Raw genomic sequence first — 18,210 nt, 5'->3', positions numbered from 1 at the left:
TTAGACAAGCCTTTAGGTGGCATGACTTTTCTGCTTTTCACTGATTACTGAGGTGGTTATTGAGGTTTTCTTGAGGTACAAACCCTCAAAGAAACAGGGATGATGATGATGATGATGATGATGATGAAAACAGGTTTGGACTACACACATTTGTCTACAGTGCTGACAGACCCTGTTTGTGTGTGTGTGTGTGTGTGTGTGTGTGTGCTACCTGTGGCTGTTGGTCATGGTCAGACTGTCGGCCTGGCCACTGGGCTCGTCGCTCTCTCTGCTCCTCAGCCTCTCCTGGCGTGCCCTGCGCCTCCTCTCGCGGGCCGCCTCCTCCTCATCATCATCATTCCTCGCCATCCTGAAGGAAAGAAAGAGAGAGAAAGAGAGTTAGGAGACAAAGAGAGACATTTTCTCATTTTTTTTTCCAGCTTTGCCTGCCACTTTCAACCCTCAGTCTCACCATTTCTGCTCTTTCCTTCCCCTCCCCTCCAGCCAGCTTCACAAGGGGGAAACTACCGAGCGAAAGTTTGTTTCAGTTGGACTGTAATCATCACAGGGACCAAACCTGGTGGATTTGTCCAGCGTTTTTCTCCCCTATCAGCCTGCCCCGTCAGCTCTGCAACAACCAATACTTCTTATCGTTGGGCTGAGGCTGCAGTTTTCACAAGCTGATAAAAACACATTCTGGAGACATGGCTTGGCTGAGGATAAGAGGAGAGCCGGAGAAACATGGCTTCTGGCCCACAGCTTGTACTGGTCTGTTCTGTGTTGGTACAGAGTGGACTGGAGAGGTCTGTGTGTGTGTGTGTGTGTGCATATGTGTGTGGACAATGTCTGTGTGTGCACTGCAAAAGAACAAAAGAACAAAACACTCCATTTCAACAAGCCATTTGATTTTATAATACAATCTAAACTTTTTTAAGTGAGGCGGAGTAAGAAAATAAAATTTGATTCAAAACATCTCAGCAGAGCTTTATGCTGAAATAGGTGGGGTGAACTCACTTTTTTTTGTATTGCTTTAATAAAATTCTTGATGCAAGCCAATCTTATTGACACACCCTTCTCAATACAACTAACCCCCTCCCAGTGAAACTATTTCAACTCACTTGCATATTTTTCACAAAAGCATATGATTTTAGGACTGAGTATGTATGTGTATAAGCACATGTGTGTGTTTGCCTGCACACATGCATGCATATGCTTTAAAAAAAATCCACACTTTTAAACATTTAAACACTGACAAAACCTGCTACTGGCAATGTACCTTGCATTTCTGGGTCCATTTTACTGTTTTGTGGTCTATTTTTCTTATTCCTGTGCAAACGTAGTCAGTCATAAACAACATGACATTGTGTCAAGATAGTTCCTGCACAACCACAATAGATTTTGGCAGCAGAAAAATGTGCAGCTATCTTAAACGTCAACAGTAAATGTCAGGTTGTAGAGATAAGTCCTGAACCTGCACTGAGCATTACAAATGGATATCTAACAGTAAGGGAGCAATGCAAAAAGGTGGAATATCTTCTTTTGGCGTTTGTCTGAGTGTGTGGGTGCAGCTTGTGGCACCGAACAAAGTGCACATTAGAATGAAAGCACTAAAACAGTATGCAAGCTGCTGTCTCTCCAGCCACCTGACTGCTATGAGCCGAGCTCCATGCTCCATCTGCTTTGCCCTGAGTAACCTTTACACTCCCACTGCTAGCCACATGCCTTGCTACCTAACATCACAGCACTGCCTTTGAGGTCAGCCAGCGAAGCGTGCTGTTGCATGTTAATTGCAACATGTGTGGTGAGCCGAGCTAAAGCCGCTTTGGTTTATGTGAGGTTTTACAGCTTGTGAACAACAGTTTTCCTCTTCCTCTCCCTCCCACCATCCTTGTTCCCCCTCCTGTTTCTCTCTGTCTTACTCTCAGATGAGGAATGTTGTCATAGCAGAGCACATGAGTCCGTTAACGCCCAAGCTAGACCTATGGGACACTGACATCAGTAAAATCAGCCAACGCTTCGCACGTGTTGTGTGCAACTTTGATCTAAGAAAACTGGTTATAATGCAGATGGACGGCTGACCCTCAACCCATCCTTTTTAACAATTCCATTCATATTCCATCAATTTGTATTGAATTCCCACTACAGGAAAAGCTGTATTTCCTTATTACAATGCCGGGGTAATATGTTGTTCCTTAACTCCCGGAGGACTGCGCTGTCCCAGAAACAACGCTAAATGTCATGAGAAAGAGAAAACTACAACGGCTAAAAATGGAACAAAAGAGTCCTTGGTGGCGGTAACGATGACAAATCTCGGGGTTAAAGATTCCTCAGTACGAGAGGAGAACAAACTCCTAAAAGCTGAATTAGCATTCCTGTCCATCACAACCTTGGCCAGATATGCACTGACCAGCCGAGGCAACGATTTAATATCACTCTCCTCGCCGAGGCCCCAAACTCTATCAGCATACTGACATGGAGATATGGGGAGAGCTAGAGAGAGAGAGAGAGAGAGAGAGAGGAAGGAAGAAATGTGAGAAACGAGAGACAGAGAAAAAAACAAAGGGTGTGCACAATGATGAAAGGAGTAATCCCCAGATTTGATCATAGATTATACATTTTCCAGTAGAGAATGAGTCAGGCTGCCATTGTAATCAGCTTCAGGTAGGTCTGTCTCTCAGCACACACACTCTCTCAGTGCAACAATCAGCCTTTTCTTGGGTGGCCTCGTACAGTTACAGCACATCAGGAAAGGAAGCAAACTGCACGTTGTTGACTGACAGCTAATCACAGCTGATGCACATTTCATAAATGATCCCCCTCCTTGTGAAGACATGTGACTTTATAATCCACGGCCATGTTTTCCATGTGGCAGCCATACTGCGCTCGGAAAAAAACAAATTTATTGTTTGGAGCTTAAATTGTCTTTTTGTCTTATTAAAATTTACAGCAGCCCTAACTCAGCTGTTTTCGGGGTGATGTCGCATTCACTAAGCAACCGTCTGCGTGGAGAGCGCGGGCCACCAAACATCACCATCAGCAAGCCTATTAGGGTGAAATATGTCCAAATATTTTCTTTACAGCAAAATATCTCAGAAATGTCAGCGCAAACAATTCGGGAAAAGCCCATGAGAAAAGACTTCTTCACCCCTCCTAGGCAAGAGAGGGATGGAGGGAGATACAGAGAGAAACACAGAGAGAGAGAGAGAGAGAGAGAGAGAGAGACTGGGGGAAAGCTGTGAACAGAGGGAAGAAGAGTGGGAGGGAGCGGAGCTAAGGAAGGGAAGGGAGATGGAGAGGGAGAGAGGGACAGAGGGTGGGGGCTTGTGCTGTCAGAAATGCTGACCCATTCCCACGCTGGCCTCTCTGGGCTATTTCCCTTCCTGCTGCCGGCCTGCAGAACCACAACGTGCCCTGTCCCTCTCCACCCCGCCCTGCACTCTGTTGGGCCGCTTCCAAGAGGACACGGATGCAACGTTAGCCACGGCAGAATTCTCCCACCCTGCGTTTACTCCGTACGGCATGAACGCTGCTGATTTCTCAGACTTCTCCTCCAGAGCCATCTTTCCGCAGAGCAAGGAATTAACGGGGATGAAGAAAAGCCGGGGCAGAGCTGGGTTATTGTTTTTACAATCTTCAGTTTAGACTGACATTCTTTATTTGCCTTTAGCCCGGCTTTTCATCTCAGAGAGCTGGAGAAATAACTTCACATGCGCACACACACACACACACTGCCACTTGTCATTACCTGGCATTCATTCTTCTGAAAGCCCATGGCCCAATGACGCTGGCAAGCAGAGTCTAAGGATGGCCATGTCAGTCAGTGCATCTGTCTTTCCATCTGTTCAACACTTTATTCCAAAGAAACGTGTCCTGAAATCTATTGGGGTTGATTGCTATGAAATTTGGTGAGCACCTCCATGCTCCCCTTAGAATGAACCCTGCCAATGTTGGTGAACCTGCGACCTCTCCTCCAGCACCACCCACAGGCCAAAACGTTACCTTGGCACATAAGATATCGGAAAATGTAATGAGTGGATCATCAAGTAATTTGCTGAATGTTTTCATGCTTCCCAGAGAATGAACCCTGTCAATTTTGGTGTCCCCATCACCTTTTGTCTACCACCAACCTCGATCCAAAGTATCACATTTGATATCTCACCATCTAGTGGGTGGTTTGCCATGAAATAGATGAGTATCAACCCTTTCAATTTGGTGATTTTGGTGATTCTTGATGTTTCCTCTAGCGCTATTATCATGCTACCACTACTATCTGGCATTGCCCAAATGTCAAATGTCCACACAAAACATTACCATGATATTTGGAGAGCGCATTCATACTCCTTCAAGAAAGATTCCTTTTGATTTTGACGACCCCATCACCTTTCAAGGTCTGCCATAAAATTTGGAAAACACATTCATGCTGCCCAAAGGATGAACCCTGACCTAATGATAATGATTTCCTCTAATGCCATCCCATTGCAACACAATGCAAACTCATTTCTCCTGCTACCTGCATTCATGGCACTACTGGTGGAAGGCTGCTAGTTTTATTTTTCTTGTTTCCTAGCACCAGTTAGTGCCTTCGTCTTACTTTCCATCCACTTGTTGCCACTTTCAGCGGTCACTCTGGTGACCCTAAGATTTTCATAGTCAGCAGCCTAATAATGTGACTTTTTTATCCAGAGATAGGTTCAAAGTAAAAGTCTACACTTGAAAGTTTGCTCACTGCAGCGGTTCCAGCTAATGCTAAGAGGTCGACACGTGCATAGAACGCAGGTGACAGACTGCCTGAGTGGTGCAAGGTTAACATGGTTTCCATGGTATTTGCTCTAGCTATTTTCTGGGTTTCAGCTACACAAAACAGATACAGGATCAGATCGTGCTCTTCTCACTCTATTTTGTGGTGTGGTCAATCAAACCTGGACTATTTTACAGTGATACACCTGCTCTACCTTTTCACCTGGTTAGATATTCTGTGTAAAGACACATTAGTGGTGGAGCAGCAGTGTAGTGAGCAAGTACAAAAGTGGTACCACTGTCTTCATATGAACATATAATAGGTATTTATGTGTGTATACAAATACCTTCTTGGCATTTTTGGAAGCAACTCATGCAATCTATCTACTAACAATCTCCAAATTCTGCCTATAGCTCAAGTCCCGTTTAGGTTGATGTGGTAACTGAGAAACTGAACTAGCCTACGTGGCTCAAATATGGTTGTTGCTACTCTCTCTTCCTCTCCATCTCTTTTTTCTTGCTCCCTCTTTGTCAGTTCCAGGGTTTATGATGCAGGATGGAGGTATGTTTGGAGCGGTCCATTCACCCAGGCGGGGATGTTTGGAACGGCCCATTCACAGAGGATGGGTGTTATTTCCTCAGCCCTTCCTGCTCTCTCAGACGGCGAGCCAACGCAGATGTAGTGAACGTGAAGGGGAGGAAGACGGAGGAGGAACGGAAAGAGGTGGGTGAGAAGATGGAGGATGAGGTGATGGGGAGAAGAAGGAAGGAGAGGAGGAAGAGAGGAGAAAGATGAAAACAAGGACACGAGGAGTGAAGAAGAAGAGACGGATGAGACTATGGAGGAAGAGGCAGAGGAAGAGGAAATGATAAGGCGAACAAGGAGGAAAATGAGGAAGGGGCAGGGGGTGAGGAGGGAGAGAGGAGGGAGAGAGGAGAGGCAGCAGGCGGGGAGGGATGAGGAGGAAGAAAGAAAGTGGAGAGGAGGAGAAGCAAGTTGCCCACCCCGAAAATAAACACCTCCTTAAAAGGACATCTGGGAAAAATGCATCGTAAAGCCTTTTCTAAAATTAGTATTGTGCATGCTGCATTACATATTGCAAAGGTCATGTCATTATGAGCTATTTATGACCTTTAAAAATGGCGGTTTACCATTGTGAAAGCGCAGGATATCTCTACCCTATATAGAAGCAATGTGCACTGTTTTGGGCTTTGGCCACAGCCGCAGACACATTATGCACGGACTAACAATACATTTTTGCAGACTATGGATTCATTACATCGCGTTACAAGAAAATGGCTGCAGCCCAAAAGAAGTCGGGGCTATGTTTAGCTGAAGTTGATGCCTTTGCTAACAAGATTGACTGGGAAAATTCCACATCCATATGTTCCCTTTGGAAAGGATGGAAAAACAGCAGTCAAAACATTCCAATGTATAACTACATGTGTCTGTCCGTGTCTGTGTGTGTGTGTGTGTGTGTGTTAGTGCACGTGTGTGTTTGCTGTCTGTGTGTGAGTGACCTGAGAGAGAACAGGAACATACCATAGGACTGCTGAGCAGCATGGTTCAAGGAAGTCACTTGGAGGGCAGAAGACAGTGTGTGAGAAAACCTAGCGGGGTGGAGGAGTGTGTGTGTGTATGTGTGTGTGTGTGTGTATGTGCATTTGTGTGTGCGTGGCTTTACTGAATAGAGCTAGAAGTGAATAGAAGTGAATAAAAGCCCAGCGCACACCTCTGTGTCAACAACAATTCTCTTACAAATATTACTGAGGCTGATGCAACACAGAACAGGGGAGGCTTGGCTGTTCTCCCTCCAAACACACACACACACACACACACACACACACACACATATACACACACACCCACACTCACACCCACACCTCACACTTGCTCTGTTGTCGTTCAGCAAAGTGAATGGAGCTTGTCAAGCCTTCATCACCTGATGCCGATCCAACAGGCCTAGATACACATACGCACAAAAGCGGACACCCACATGGACAAGCGTGTGTATGTGTACACTTGTGCGCACACACACACACACACACACACACACACACACATGCACACGCACACACACCAAAACGGACATGCACATGCAGAATGTGTGCAAACGCAGGCACAAGCACATATAGACAGAAAATAGGACACACACACACACACGCACATGCACGCACACACAGACACACACACACACACACACACACACACACACACACACACACACACACACACACACACACACAAAACAAATGGGCCATCTCGCCATCCCAGTGAGTAGGAAAGAGCTCTTGGAGACCTGGCCAGTAAACACTTATTATAATAGCCAGGCATTTGGCATCCCTACAGCCGTTATTATATGGCCCCACACTCTGCCTGCGTTCTTCTTCTTCTCACAGCGAGCTCGGTGATGGTTGAGTGGAGCAGGCCAGCGAGACGACATGTGGTTTTGACTAGACCGACTAAGAGGGGCATGTAAATATTGATTGTTTCAGCATATTGGCAGAAATGGAAACAATGTAGAGATGTAATCTTTTATCAATAACACGACCCAGTTGGGGAGTGGTGCGTCGCCTGCCAACTGAAATTATTGCTGCTTGGACCAAATAAACAGTCGTGAACAAACTCCCGCCGAGCAAAAAAAAAAAAAAAAAAAAAAAAAATGTAAATGACTAAGGCGTTTACTACGCTTAGTTTCTGCCTCTCTCCCTCTTGCACTCAGTTGGCCCCTCGCTCCAGCTTGCACCCTTTTCAGTCTGCCTCTTTCAGTCTACACCATTTATTTTTGCCAAATTCCACGTCCTCCATATAATATAAACACTCCAAAAATGCATAAATACTTTGAGCAGGAGGTTTTTAGGATAGGTCGTGAAACCTAACAACTGCATTAAAATTCACTTCAATAAAGTATTTAGAGAGCATCTGGGGAAATGAAGAATAGACTACTGGTTTAAAAGAGGTAAAAAACAAAAAGATGCCAAGAGTGAGAATGGAACATTGCATAGCTGTCACACAAAAACAAAATGTATGAGATTTTTCCCTTCAGATGTTACTGGCAAGCATCCTCCGGCTGTGGATAGCTGTGGATAAAGTAACAGCACAATTTTATTTTATTAATAACTAAGGATTACTTTTTGGTAATTTCTTTCAAATTCAAAATCCGCACCTTTGCATTTCAATAGCTGCCTAACGTATATAAAAGCTAACACACACTTCATTTCCTGGCTGGGCATCGCCAGACTCACTGGACGAATGATTTATCCCTGAATGCTGTTACGTGGCGAATATCACCCACGCTATTAAACATGATGTATACTGCAAAACTCTCCCCTGGTACATCAAAAGCTATTTTATCTTGTGCAAAAAGGCCTAAGATAAATGCCACTCACAAATTGTTTGTCGTAAAAAGGACGACCAGGGAGAACCATCTGTGTATTCGACAACAGTCAGATTTATATGAGCTTGTTTTTCATGATGTAGTAATTGGCTGCAATAAAAAGCTCCTCGGGACTGCATCAAATAGGCTAGTGACCTTGGCCAATATCTGCATCCACATCAACCTTTTCCTTATATGGAAGGACGGCACAGATGAGGAGACTTTCTAGGCGAACCTATAAAATGCCCTGGCACGCGATAAATCAAGTTCCCACAATGAAAACTCCTTTTTACTATCCTTTATTACTGAGTTTGGTGAGTTTCCACTAAATCACTTTGTTGAAACGAACTTTGGTTTAATCAATTTCTTCCATTGATTCACGGAGAATTCACGGGACCATCGCATCTGGGAGAAAACGACAAAGGGAGAGAGAGAGAGAGAGGGTGAGTGAGCGAACACTCCCACTTAAAGGTCATCAGATCGTCTGATGCTTATCAACCTTTCTTTTCTCCCAGCCTGAGGAGGGGAGGCCAATATTTGCTGAGTGATGTTTTTAAAGACCCAGACGAGAGTCCAAGCTATTAAAGCAGCTCTGGCGCTCTCTGGCTCGAAGCTTGGCATGACATCAGAGGAGGTGCGCCATGCGCTGTAGCAACCACAGCTCAGGCTGCACAATGCTGGCTGCTCCTTCGGCTGAGGAGATCTCCTCACAGCTCAAGTCTGATAATCCTAAATGACAGCAACATCGCCCCCTCTGGACAGCATGTGTACTGCAACGGCAGCTGCACATGAAGCCATTATGGAGGTGCCACCCTTTACATGCTTTCTGCACTGCAAGAGAAACTGTTTGGGAAATCCTGCCTGATGCACGGATGGACAGATAGGTAGATAGATAGATAGACAGATAGAGAAGCAGAGAGATAGATAGAGATGTGTGCCCTAGATCTTACCGTTCAGCCTCCAGGCGCATCTCCTCCCGTTTCTGCCTCCTCAGCTCCCTGCGCCGCTCAAAGTCCACAAAGTCCATCTCCTCCATGGTTACGCCCTGTGGGATGACATCATCACACCGCCACATTAGGTTACTCACAGTGACGGGAGAGGGGAAGGAGACAAGGAAGGAAACGTTTCCCTAGTCAGCACGTCTCTTCAAGCTTCCTCAGATAATGGCAGGCACCAAAACTGGCTGACAACTCCTTCTTCATAAAAGCCTCAGAGTTTGTTGATATTTTGTTTTCCGAGATATCAGATGTAGGTGTGCCTTTTCATATCCAGCATCACGTACACCTAGTCTCTACCATCATACTCCATCCATTTAATAACCAGTAGGATGTGTGCATAATCCTGACTATGCTACAAGACTAAGGGACAACAGCATGGCCCCAGACTAGGCCCGCTCCAGGATACTTTGGTGGAAAACAGAGTAATAATGGAAAAATAAAAGAAAGAAGGGGGAGACAGACAGAGAGAGGAAGGAGAAGCTAACACAGGATGTTAACTCAATCAGCTAAGAGCACTCTCACTAAAAATACCCTGCTAGGGTACGTGACTGTGCAGTGAGGAGTCGGACCACCCAGGAGCTGCCGATCCTCCCATCATACATCTATGATCCCCCGCTAAACCACCATCAACATCCACAATGGAGACAGCCGCGCGACTGAAACCGAGCACTTCAGGAAACTGCCGCACGTTCAGGTCACAGCTTACGAAAACGCATTCTCTGTTGTGTCACTTCTATTGCAGACTAAGGTACAACAGTAGCAATACCACAATAAGGCTCAGCTATAGCAGCTACGGTCTAAGTAAAATAACTAGGCATTGCAAAGTGTAGCAGGACAAATGTGGAGGCACAAGGGAGGAACTGTGCGTGTCATACCTTGAATTAGCCTTCGAACAATGTGTCTATTCCTTCACACCATACCAGCTTCTCACAATGCTCGCTCCAAGCAGGGGCACAATGCAAGGACTTCGAGCAACAGTCTCCCACAGTCTGGCCTCAGCTGACAGAAAAGGCAAATGCCTGCTCCTTCCCCTCCCTGCTAGTTGTCCCTCCCTCGCTCTCTTGTCTCCCCACCCTCCATCCCTCCGTGGCCTCCTTCCCTCTTTCCCTCGGCCTCCAACTCCCCCCACCCCACCCCCACCCACCTTCCCTCCCGTCTCTCCCTTTCCCTCCCTATCTCTACAGCTTTTCCTGTGTTGTTTACAGAGCTGTCAGTGCTTGGCTAAACTCTGTTCTGGGACAGGACTGGCCTCGGAGATGCCGAGCTCTTGAGTGCAGCTTCCTGTGTGTAGCTGTACTATAAGCCTGCCAGTCCTGTCTTCATGTTTTTTTTTTTTTTTGTTTTTTTTTTCTGCCTGCTTCTTCCTCCCTGCACTCCTCCGCTGTGCGGCCCCATATACAAACTGACAGAGAGGGACTGCTTATACATAAAGACATCCTGAATGCAAGCATGGATGCACATAAGCGTTGCAAGTACTTCTGTATAAACACATGTACCCTGATTGACTCAAATGTGCATTTGCATGCATGCGCCAACGCTCAAGGGCATACCGATGAGCATGCACACACACATACACACACGCATGTACAGATATGAAAGAGCAGGAAATGTACAGACAGAGGAGGTATGCTTTAAACGAAACCATTACTCTAAGGGATACTCCTAACATCCCACCACCCCCCATCCCGTCTCGCCCGTCCCACCACATCTCCTCACCCGCAGTCTCCTCCTCCCTCTCTCATACAGAGTCTCATACAGTAAACACAGCCTTGTCTCCCCACTATCGCACTGTAAAAGACTTAGTGACTTGAGGGGGTGCGATATTTCCAGCACCACAAGAATTCACCGTCTATGTTTAGATGCACACTCAGTGTCAGTTGTGAAAGGGGGGGGAGGGACGAAATTGGCACTTGGATGTAAGGCTATTCATACAACTGTAATTAAGATAAAATGAGAGCAATAAGTAAAACCGAAAAGGCCTACAAGCATCATAAGGCTAATCACATACTTCCTAGAAGCAGCGACGCCAAGAGAGACAAAGTTATTAGTAACGCAAGCACGGCAACATATAAATTTGATGTTACTGTTGCAAATAATGCATGATTTATGCCGGCAAAAAGACTGTGTTTATGTTCACTTGCAGAGTTTTGCTCCAAAGTGAGTAATCCATCATACACGAAACACATCACCTAGATTTACAAAATGACTGCTAACAAAGGAATAAAAATACAATTACAGCCCTTTTGAAGGAATGGGGACGAACATGGTTATTCATCAGCAAAATGATCACGGACACTTAGACAGCCTTGATCATGCAGAGGTTGGATATACTTAATGATAAAGCTGCGATAATTGGCATCTTTTTGTTAATTGATGCATTAGAAGTTGTGCAGGAGAACTGTGTGAGTCACACTCTCTCTGCATGGGGCAAAACACAAGCACAGGGCAGAAGAGGAGGCAAATGTAGTTGTTGTGTATATCACTGGAGGGGACCACCCACACTTTGCAAAAGCTAGCAGAGAGAGAGAGAGACAGAGAGAGAGAGGGAGAGAGAGCGAGTGAGCATTCCATAAGGTTGAGAAACCTGGAGTCGCAAATTTGTGACAGTTTTCAGACACTTTTACAAGTTCAGCCTGTCTTAGCCTGTCCACTATAAAACGTCTCCTTCCTCCCATCCCTCTGTCTATCTGCTGTCGTTTCCACCATTTGTCTCCCTGAAACCAGCATCCATCTGCACTTCCTTCTCCCTTCTCTCTCGATCTCTCTCTCCCTCTCTTCTCCTCCCCCTCTTTCTCTTTCCACGTCTGCCCCAAAGTTCTACAATAGCTATAATGACACATTTACCAGTCAAATTACTACCTGTCGAGACTGCCAGACCCTGGCACACGGCCCAGTGTCTAAGTGCCAGCCCTTTTAAAAAGCCTTAAAAGCCAAGTTGATGTTATCCTGACAGCCACTGGGATTACACCACCTTATAATGCCTCTATCTTCTCACGAAGTCTTGAGCTAACAGCGCCAAAACAATAGACCCCTATTAGTTAAAAGTGGCACTAAGCAGATCAACGAAAAAGACGACGAGTAAGGCTTAAAAATAAGTACGGGCCAACAGCGTGTCTATTTTTGGCGTTTGTGAAATGTTCCTGACGCTGGGCTTACTCTTCAGTGAGGAGATTCCACTGCAGCCTTTTGGTCAGATTTGTTACCGTGATACTCGGAGTAACTATCCCTTTGCAACCTTTACACAAACACATTAATCTCCGCAATATGCTTGTGCAGCTATGTGAGGAATGCTCCTATTTAACCTCTAATGTTAGCGAAGGGGACATGAAAGAGCCTCCAAATTACTCATTCACATGCCATTTAAGAACACTCCTCCAGTAGATCGCATGGGTGCAGTGACTCTTTTTTTTTGGTCGTCTAAAAAAGAAGAAAGTAATTAATGTGAAGATAAACAAGTAAAAACCCGCCGAGCGCTGGTTACTTAGCACTCGCCAGCTGTGAGCTTGGAAAATAACGGAAAAATGGCAACCTGCCACGGCTGATGGTAACGAAGCTGAAACAATCACTGCTACAAGTTTTCAAAAACATCCTGCAAAGATAACGATGAAAAATAAATCCCAACCGCCAATAATAGCTCACTAATACAGCTTTCTGTCATCGGAAAATTACATCGCTTACCTTAACAGGAAACAAGGGAATTTGTAATGAATGTTTTACAAGCGAACAACACGCTTCCACAAGCAATCTGAATTGTAGAAAAATGTGAAGCGGGGGAAGCAATCTTCCAATGCACCTGCACTCACAGCCTGCTGCTGCAGCGGGAGCAGTATCTTGTGAACCATCAGCTGGTCTGTGCAGGTTACTACCACAGGCATTTCAGACATGCACAGCTCAACAAGCACCTAATAAATATACAACAATCTCTCAGCAGCATCAGCACATGTTGTGAAAAAGCACACTGAACCTCTGTGCTGTGTTAAGAACAGCAGTAGTTCAGCTGTTATGCCATCGTTGGGCTTACTCAGTCCATTGTTTTACATAAAACACAATGCGGTAATTCACATGACAACGTGCCTTTGGTAAAGCAACTGACTTGCCACATGTAAAACTGGAAAACATTATTTCATAGGCTAGGGGTCTGTTTCTGTTGGGTTTCATATAACAAGGGTACTAGTGATCCTGGGTATGAGGCCAAGGATAATTTTTCTCAATTAGGGTCTGGGAGCTCAATGTCATGGTGACGGCAGTGGTAGTGAAGACCAGGCGGAGGGGGTGGGGGGTAGTGGATCATTTTTTTTTTCGAATAAAATCACAGAATCTTAGACAATGTCCAAATCCCAAAGAAAAATGTTGTGGACAAAATATTTGGGCTGCCAGCGATGGAATTTCTGCTTCACAGATCCATCCTTTCTGGTCTACTAGAAGTGAAGTCCAAGGGAAAAGTTTGAGAGCGCGAGTGTCAAACGGTGCCAACACAAACCGGCGTCTGCAATTACCATATCTGTCTATACACCCTAAAAAGCAGTAACAGTGCATTATTAGCAGGGCTGAGTTTACAGTGCGGGGACATAAAAGCAAACATGGTCACGGTACAGATGCATCTGCTCTCCTATTGGCCTGGAGAGGAACACACTGTTCCTCTGAAAGAGAGAAGAGAAGAGAAGAGAAGAGAAGAGAAGAGAAGAGAAGAGAAGAGAAGAGAAGAGAAGAGAAGAGAAGAGAAGAGCTGTGTGTCAACCGGTTGTGGAATCACAGGTGTGCGGGTGTCCATGTGAACAGAGGTATTCCAGATATCTGGTATGAGAGAGTAATGCAGGACAAAGTCGGGGCTTTCTAGGCTCTTAGGGCAGGGAAATAAAACTCTACCTGCCACAGTCGCTGGGATATGTCCCAGAATTTACAGCAAAAATGAACCACACACACTTGATTTGATTTGACTGACACCAGGACGAAGCACCTTATTGTGAAGGTCAAACAGTATGATCACCGATTCACATGCAACCCAGCAAACAGTCACTGATACCACCTAGTCTTAGCCTATTATAATATATATGACGATAGAGGATCTTGAATGTGAACATTTTTTTTTTTTTTTTTTTTTTTTACAAACCACAATGTTTCAGTGTTTTTACATCATCCAGCTTTGCCTACTGATGCCAAATCAGTCAGACAAAAAAAAAAAAAAAAAAGACTTCCTGTGAAAACTTTCAAAATAAAACCTTATTGACATATGTGTTGCAATCTTTTCAAGTAACAGAACGTACGACATTAAATAATATCTCAAGGATAAAATGTGCAGGGCATGAAAATACAACTGTGTATGAAGTGACTGACATTATTCAGCATTACTGGCTCTCTGTGGTTGGCTCGAGACGGCTGCTTCACCTCTCAATGCACAATACACGAGTCTGTGCTCAACAGTGTATCTCTCAACACTGCCAAAGACACCTTGGCTTGGCACAGTGGGCGGTTTATGTCACTCAAAGCACTCTTACACTGAAGACATGTTTCATCCAACCAGAAAAGTGTTTTATTCTGCCAAGGCACGTTGTTTAAGTATCCATACTAGGGCCAGCTTAATTTGTTGATTCAAACCTGCAGCTATTGAAGACACTCAAGGTGTATGCAGGCATCACAGGGTTAAATTTAATGCTTTTTTTTTTTTTTTAGACACAATTTAAGACATTTTTTGCAAAACTAATCTTTTTCCTATTCAAAAAAGCTTTGCAGGTACAAGATATTTGGTCATGTGCTGAGGTCAGTTTCTTGTTGGAATGTTTTTGGTTATAGACTTCTTCAGCTTAGATGCAAGCTGCTGGTGGAATTAAAAAAAAAAAAATCAAATCAGGGCTTTTTTTCTTAAAAGAACCTGGCACAGCTAAGTGCAAGGATATTTGTGGAATTTCTCCCTATAGCTGCTTAAGTGAAAAATCTGGTTTCTTATGTGCATGTAAATAGATTATATGAGAGTAAGTATAAAATAAGTAATCTAAAACAGGCATTTCCCCAACAGGTTAAGTGTAACATGTCGATGTAAAGAAAGCATTAGGTTCAAAGGTAGGTTCAGAGTGTTGCAACATCATAAATGAATTTCATGCAGAAGAGCTTGACAGTTTTTGACAAATAGAAATTAAAAGATGAATACATTATATTCCATAACATGTTTATTTGGAGACCTCATAAATTCAAATCTAAGACTATTTAATGACATATGAGGTCTAATATTTACTAAATTGAATTTAAGACATTTTAAAACTTTTCAAGGCCCAGCAGACACCCTGGTTACTATTGGTGCGCCTCTAGTGGACACTGACCCCAACTGCAGTGAATAACCTTTCATTATTTTGCAGCATGGGTGGACCCAGTAGGAATTTAACCCCTGACCTCGGCATGCTCCATTTGCATTCAACCACAGGACCACATATACTGTCCTCTTAAGGGAGTATCATTTACTTATCAGATAGGAGAAGAATGCACGGACAGTATTTGTGTATAAGCCAAATGAGAGACTGGGGGGACCGGTCCATATGGCGGACCACGAGTCCAGGCCGGGAGAAAACATGGTGAGCCGGAGAGAGGGAGAGGGGGTCTGCTTGTTTAATCTAAGATAAAATGTAATGGTAATGTGTTTTGCACTTAGGCTTTCGTAACCTAAGAATGATTTTATCACACCAATAAAGCTTCTTCATGAGACAGAGAGAGGGAGATAGAGAGGGAGAGAGGGAGGGAGAGAGAGAGGGAGATACTACATGCCTGTAGGTACTGCACACTAACAGCTGTTTTGGCTGAGGCTCCAGGGACAGTTTCAGTTGGGTAAACCTAACGTTTTCTGGAGGGGTAAGGAGTCCCTTGAGAGTAACCTGGCAGGATGGTTAAAATATGTTCAGCCTGTGTGTCTTACCGAGTGTGTGCGTGCGTGTATGCATCATGATATACAATATGCATAAAAAGTGCCTTTACATCTCGAAAATGTCTGTTTTTGTGTGTATTTCTACATAAGTGTGTTTATGTGCTGTATGTGGGTGCAAGTAAATGTATGCGGGTTTTACTGCACGGTCTTATGTATATGTATGAGTGTGTATGGAGATGAAGATATACGTGCACGCTCATACAGTGCATTTGTAAGACTGCAAGTATGTGAGTGTATACGTGTGCACTGCGAGTGAGAGTGTGTTTACGGTACGGTAAATGTGTATGTGTGTGCATGTGCGATATCCATCACCACCTATGGTGATTGTGTTTGGAAAGCTGGCCTTGTGGTTGTGGTTCCATATGATATGTGTCTCCTCTCACACATCCAGCCCTCGGCAGCATTAACACATTTACAGTCCCAGGCTACGGGGCGGCTGTGGACGAGCATTCATAAATTCACTGGGGTTTTTGGCGCTGGAAGGCCATGAATTCTCTCTTTCTTTCCATCTCCTGTCCCTTTCTCAGTTTCATCCTTCATCTAGTGTGTCTCTGTCTTTCCGTCTGCCTTTTCCTCTGCTTCACTTTTTTTTTTTTTTGCTTTTTTCTCTCACTCTCAAAAGTCAACAGCCCGGCCAACAGCTGCTCGGTACGTGTTCAGCTACAATATGAAAAGACACTGTGTGTGCGTCTTTTTGTATGAGTGCATGTCTGCCTCTGTGTCTGCATGCCACTGTGTGACTACCTCCGGGCCTGCAGTGAACTACTGAATTGAGCCAGTGGCTGACAACCAGGATAGCTTGTGGTGTCAAGGCAGAGGTCTTTAGCTGAGATTTTGGCCAAATGAATCTGAGCTCAGCTCAATCTCAATACCATCTGCTTTCTGCAGAGCCTCTATCTCCTCCAAAACAAATTCATTTTCTCTGAAAGTGTGGCTTCGGCTCGAATGAGGAAAAATTTCAGTGAGCTTTAGCAGACGTTATTCATAGGCAAACTTGAGAAGCTATTGCCTACGCGGCAAGTGGAATGATGGCGCAACGGGATAGCGTATTGACATTTTTGAGGGTGAAGGCAAGAAATAGGGCTGATCGTTAAATGCTTCAGGTGCATCATCATTAGCGACTTAAAATCTGGTGATCACACAGAAATCCTCCCTCAAATCACCCTGGATCTCCTCTGTGCTGACTTTGGCTGTCAGATAGAAGCGGAATCAGCGAGGGGAACTTCACATCGCTGTACAGAAAAAGGCCTGAAGGTTCAAAATGTTAAGTTTCCATTTGGTGGAGAAAAGAGGAGACTTGTGCATTCCCAGACAATGGTTCACATTCCTTTACACCTTTCTGTGCCCTGTGAATCACACACTCACACACAGACAGGCTGACTGAGGCTATCTGCTCACACACACACACACACACACACACACACACACACACACACACACACACACACACACACACACACACACACACACACAGAAGAAATCTCAATGGAATACCACGGACGTAATATGGTCTTTACAGGGAGTTAGCAGGCAACACTAGGCATTGCTGGGATAAACCAGCCATCGGATTTATCATGCACAACCAAACCAGCAAATAAACAACATCGGACCTTCCTTTCACATGGGACACTGTGCAAAGTGCTTCAAGAACTATGTAAACTATACAAAATAAAACCCTCATGACACTGTGTTATAAATGCAAACAGCTGTGATATGCCCAAGACAGCAAATACCATTTGTTTCAATCGCCTTCCCATACTGATTAATCCCGTTTGGAAAGGAAACTGCAGCCTGATATCTTCTAAACTCATTAACTAAATTGTTTAAGATAAAAAAAAAAAAGACACGCCATGTTGCACTTTGGAACTCTTCGTTACATTTTCCACTGTCAGTGAGATAACCTAGCTAACCTGGGATAACTTTGAGTATACTGTCATCTGAAGTATATTTAGGCTATGACTCACCATTCCTCTATTAATATTTCCTTCTTTTCCACTCCCACACTCGCCTTGCCGCTGGCTCGCTCGTCACAGTACTTACTTAGGCCTGTATTAAAGCTGTTATGAAGGTGTTAGGACCTTTCCCTCATGCTGATGGACACACCGGACCCGACAACACCTGCCGTTCTCAATGCAGTTCTGGCTGAGAGTGCGCGCATGTGTCCTTAAATCTCACGCCTGAGGCTAAGTCACGCTTAAATTGCAATAAA

General features: G+C 44.6%; 1 protein-coding gene across 2 annotated transcripts in view; it reads right to left on the bottom strand.

The window, feature by feature from the left end:
- The window catches only part of cald1a (caldesmon 1a), a 55,932-nt gene that overhangs the window by 21,403 nt on the left and 16,319 nt on the right, over window positions 1-18,210 (bottom strand). For both annotated transcript variants that reach the window (XR_003927870.1, XM_030046093.1), the window contains exons 2-3: window positions 9,044-9,138; window positions 212-349 (exon numbers count right to left, since the gene is read on the bottom strand). Coding sequence is in view for 1 of the 2 variants with exons in the window: in XM_030046093.1 (XP_029901953.1) it covers window positions 212-349; window positions 9,044-9,129 (224 nt within the window). In the remaining variant the exon portion in view is untranslated. The remainder of the gene's footprint in view (window positions 1-211; window positions 350-9,043; window positions 9,139-18,210) is intronic.

Source organism: Myripristis murdjan, chromosome 23, assembly GCF_902150065.1.
Source record: "Myripristis murdjan chromosome 23, fMyrMur1.1, whole genome shotgun sequence".
In the NCBI taxonomy this organism is placed as follows: Eukaryota; Metazoa; Chordata; class Actinopteri; order Holocentriformes; family Holocentridae; genus Myripristis; species Myripristis murdjan.
This window is presented reverse-complemented; position numbering and strand designations above follow the sequence as displayed.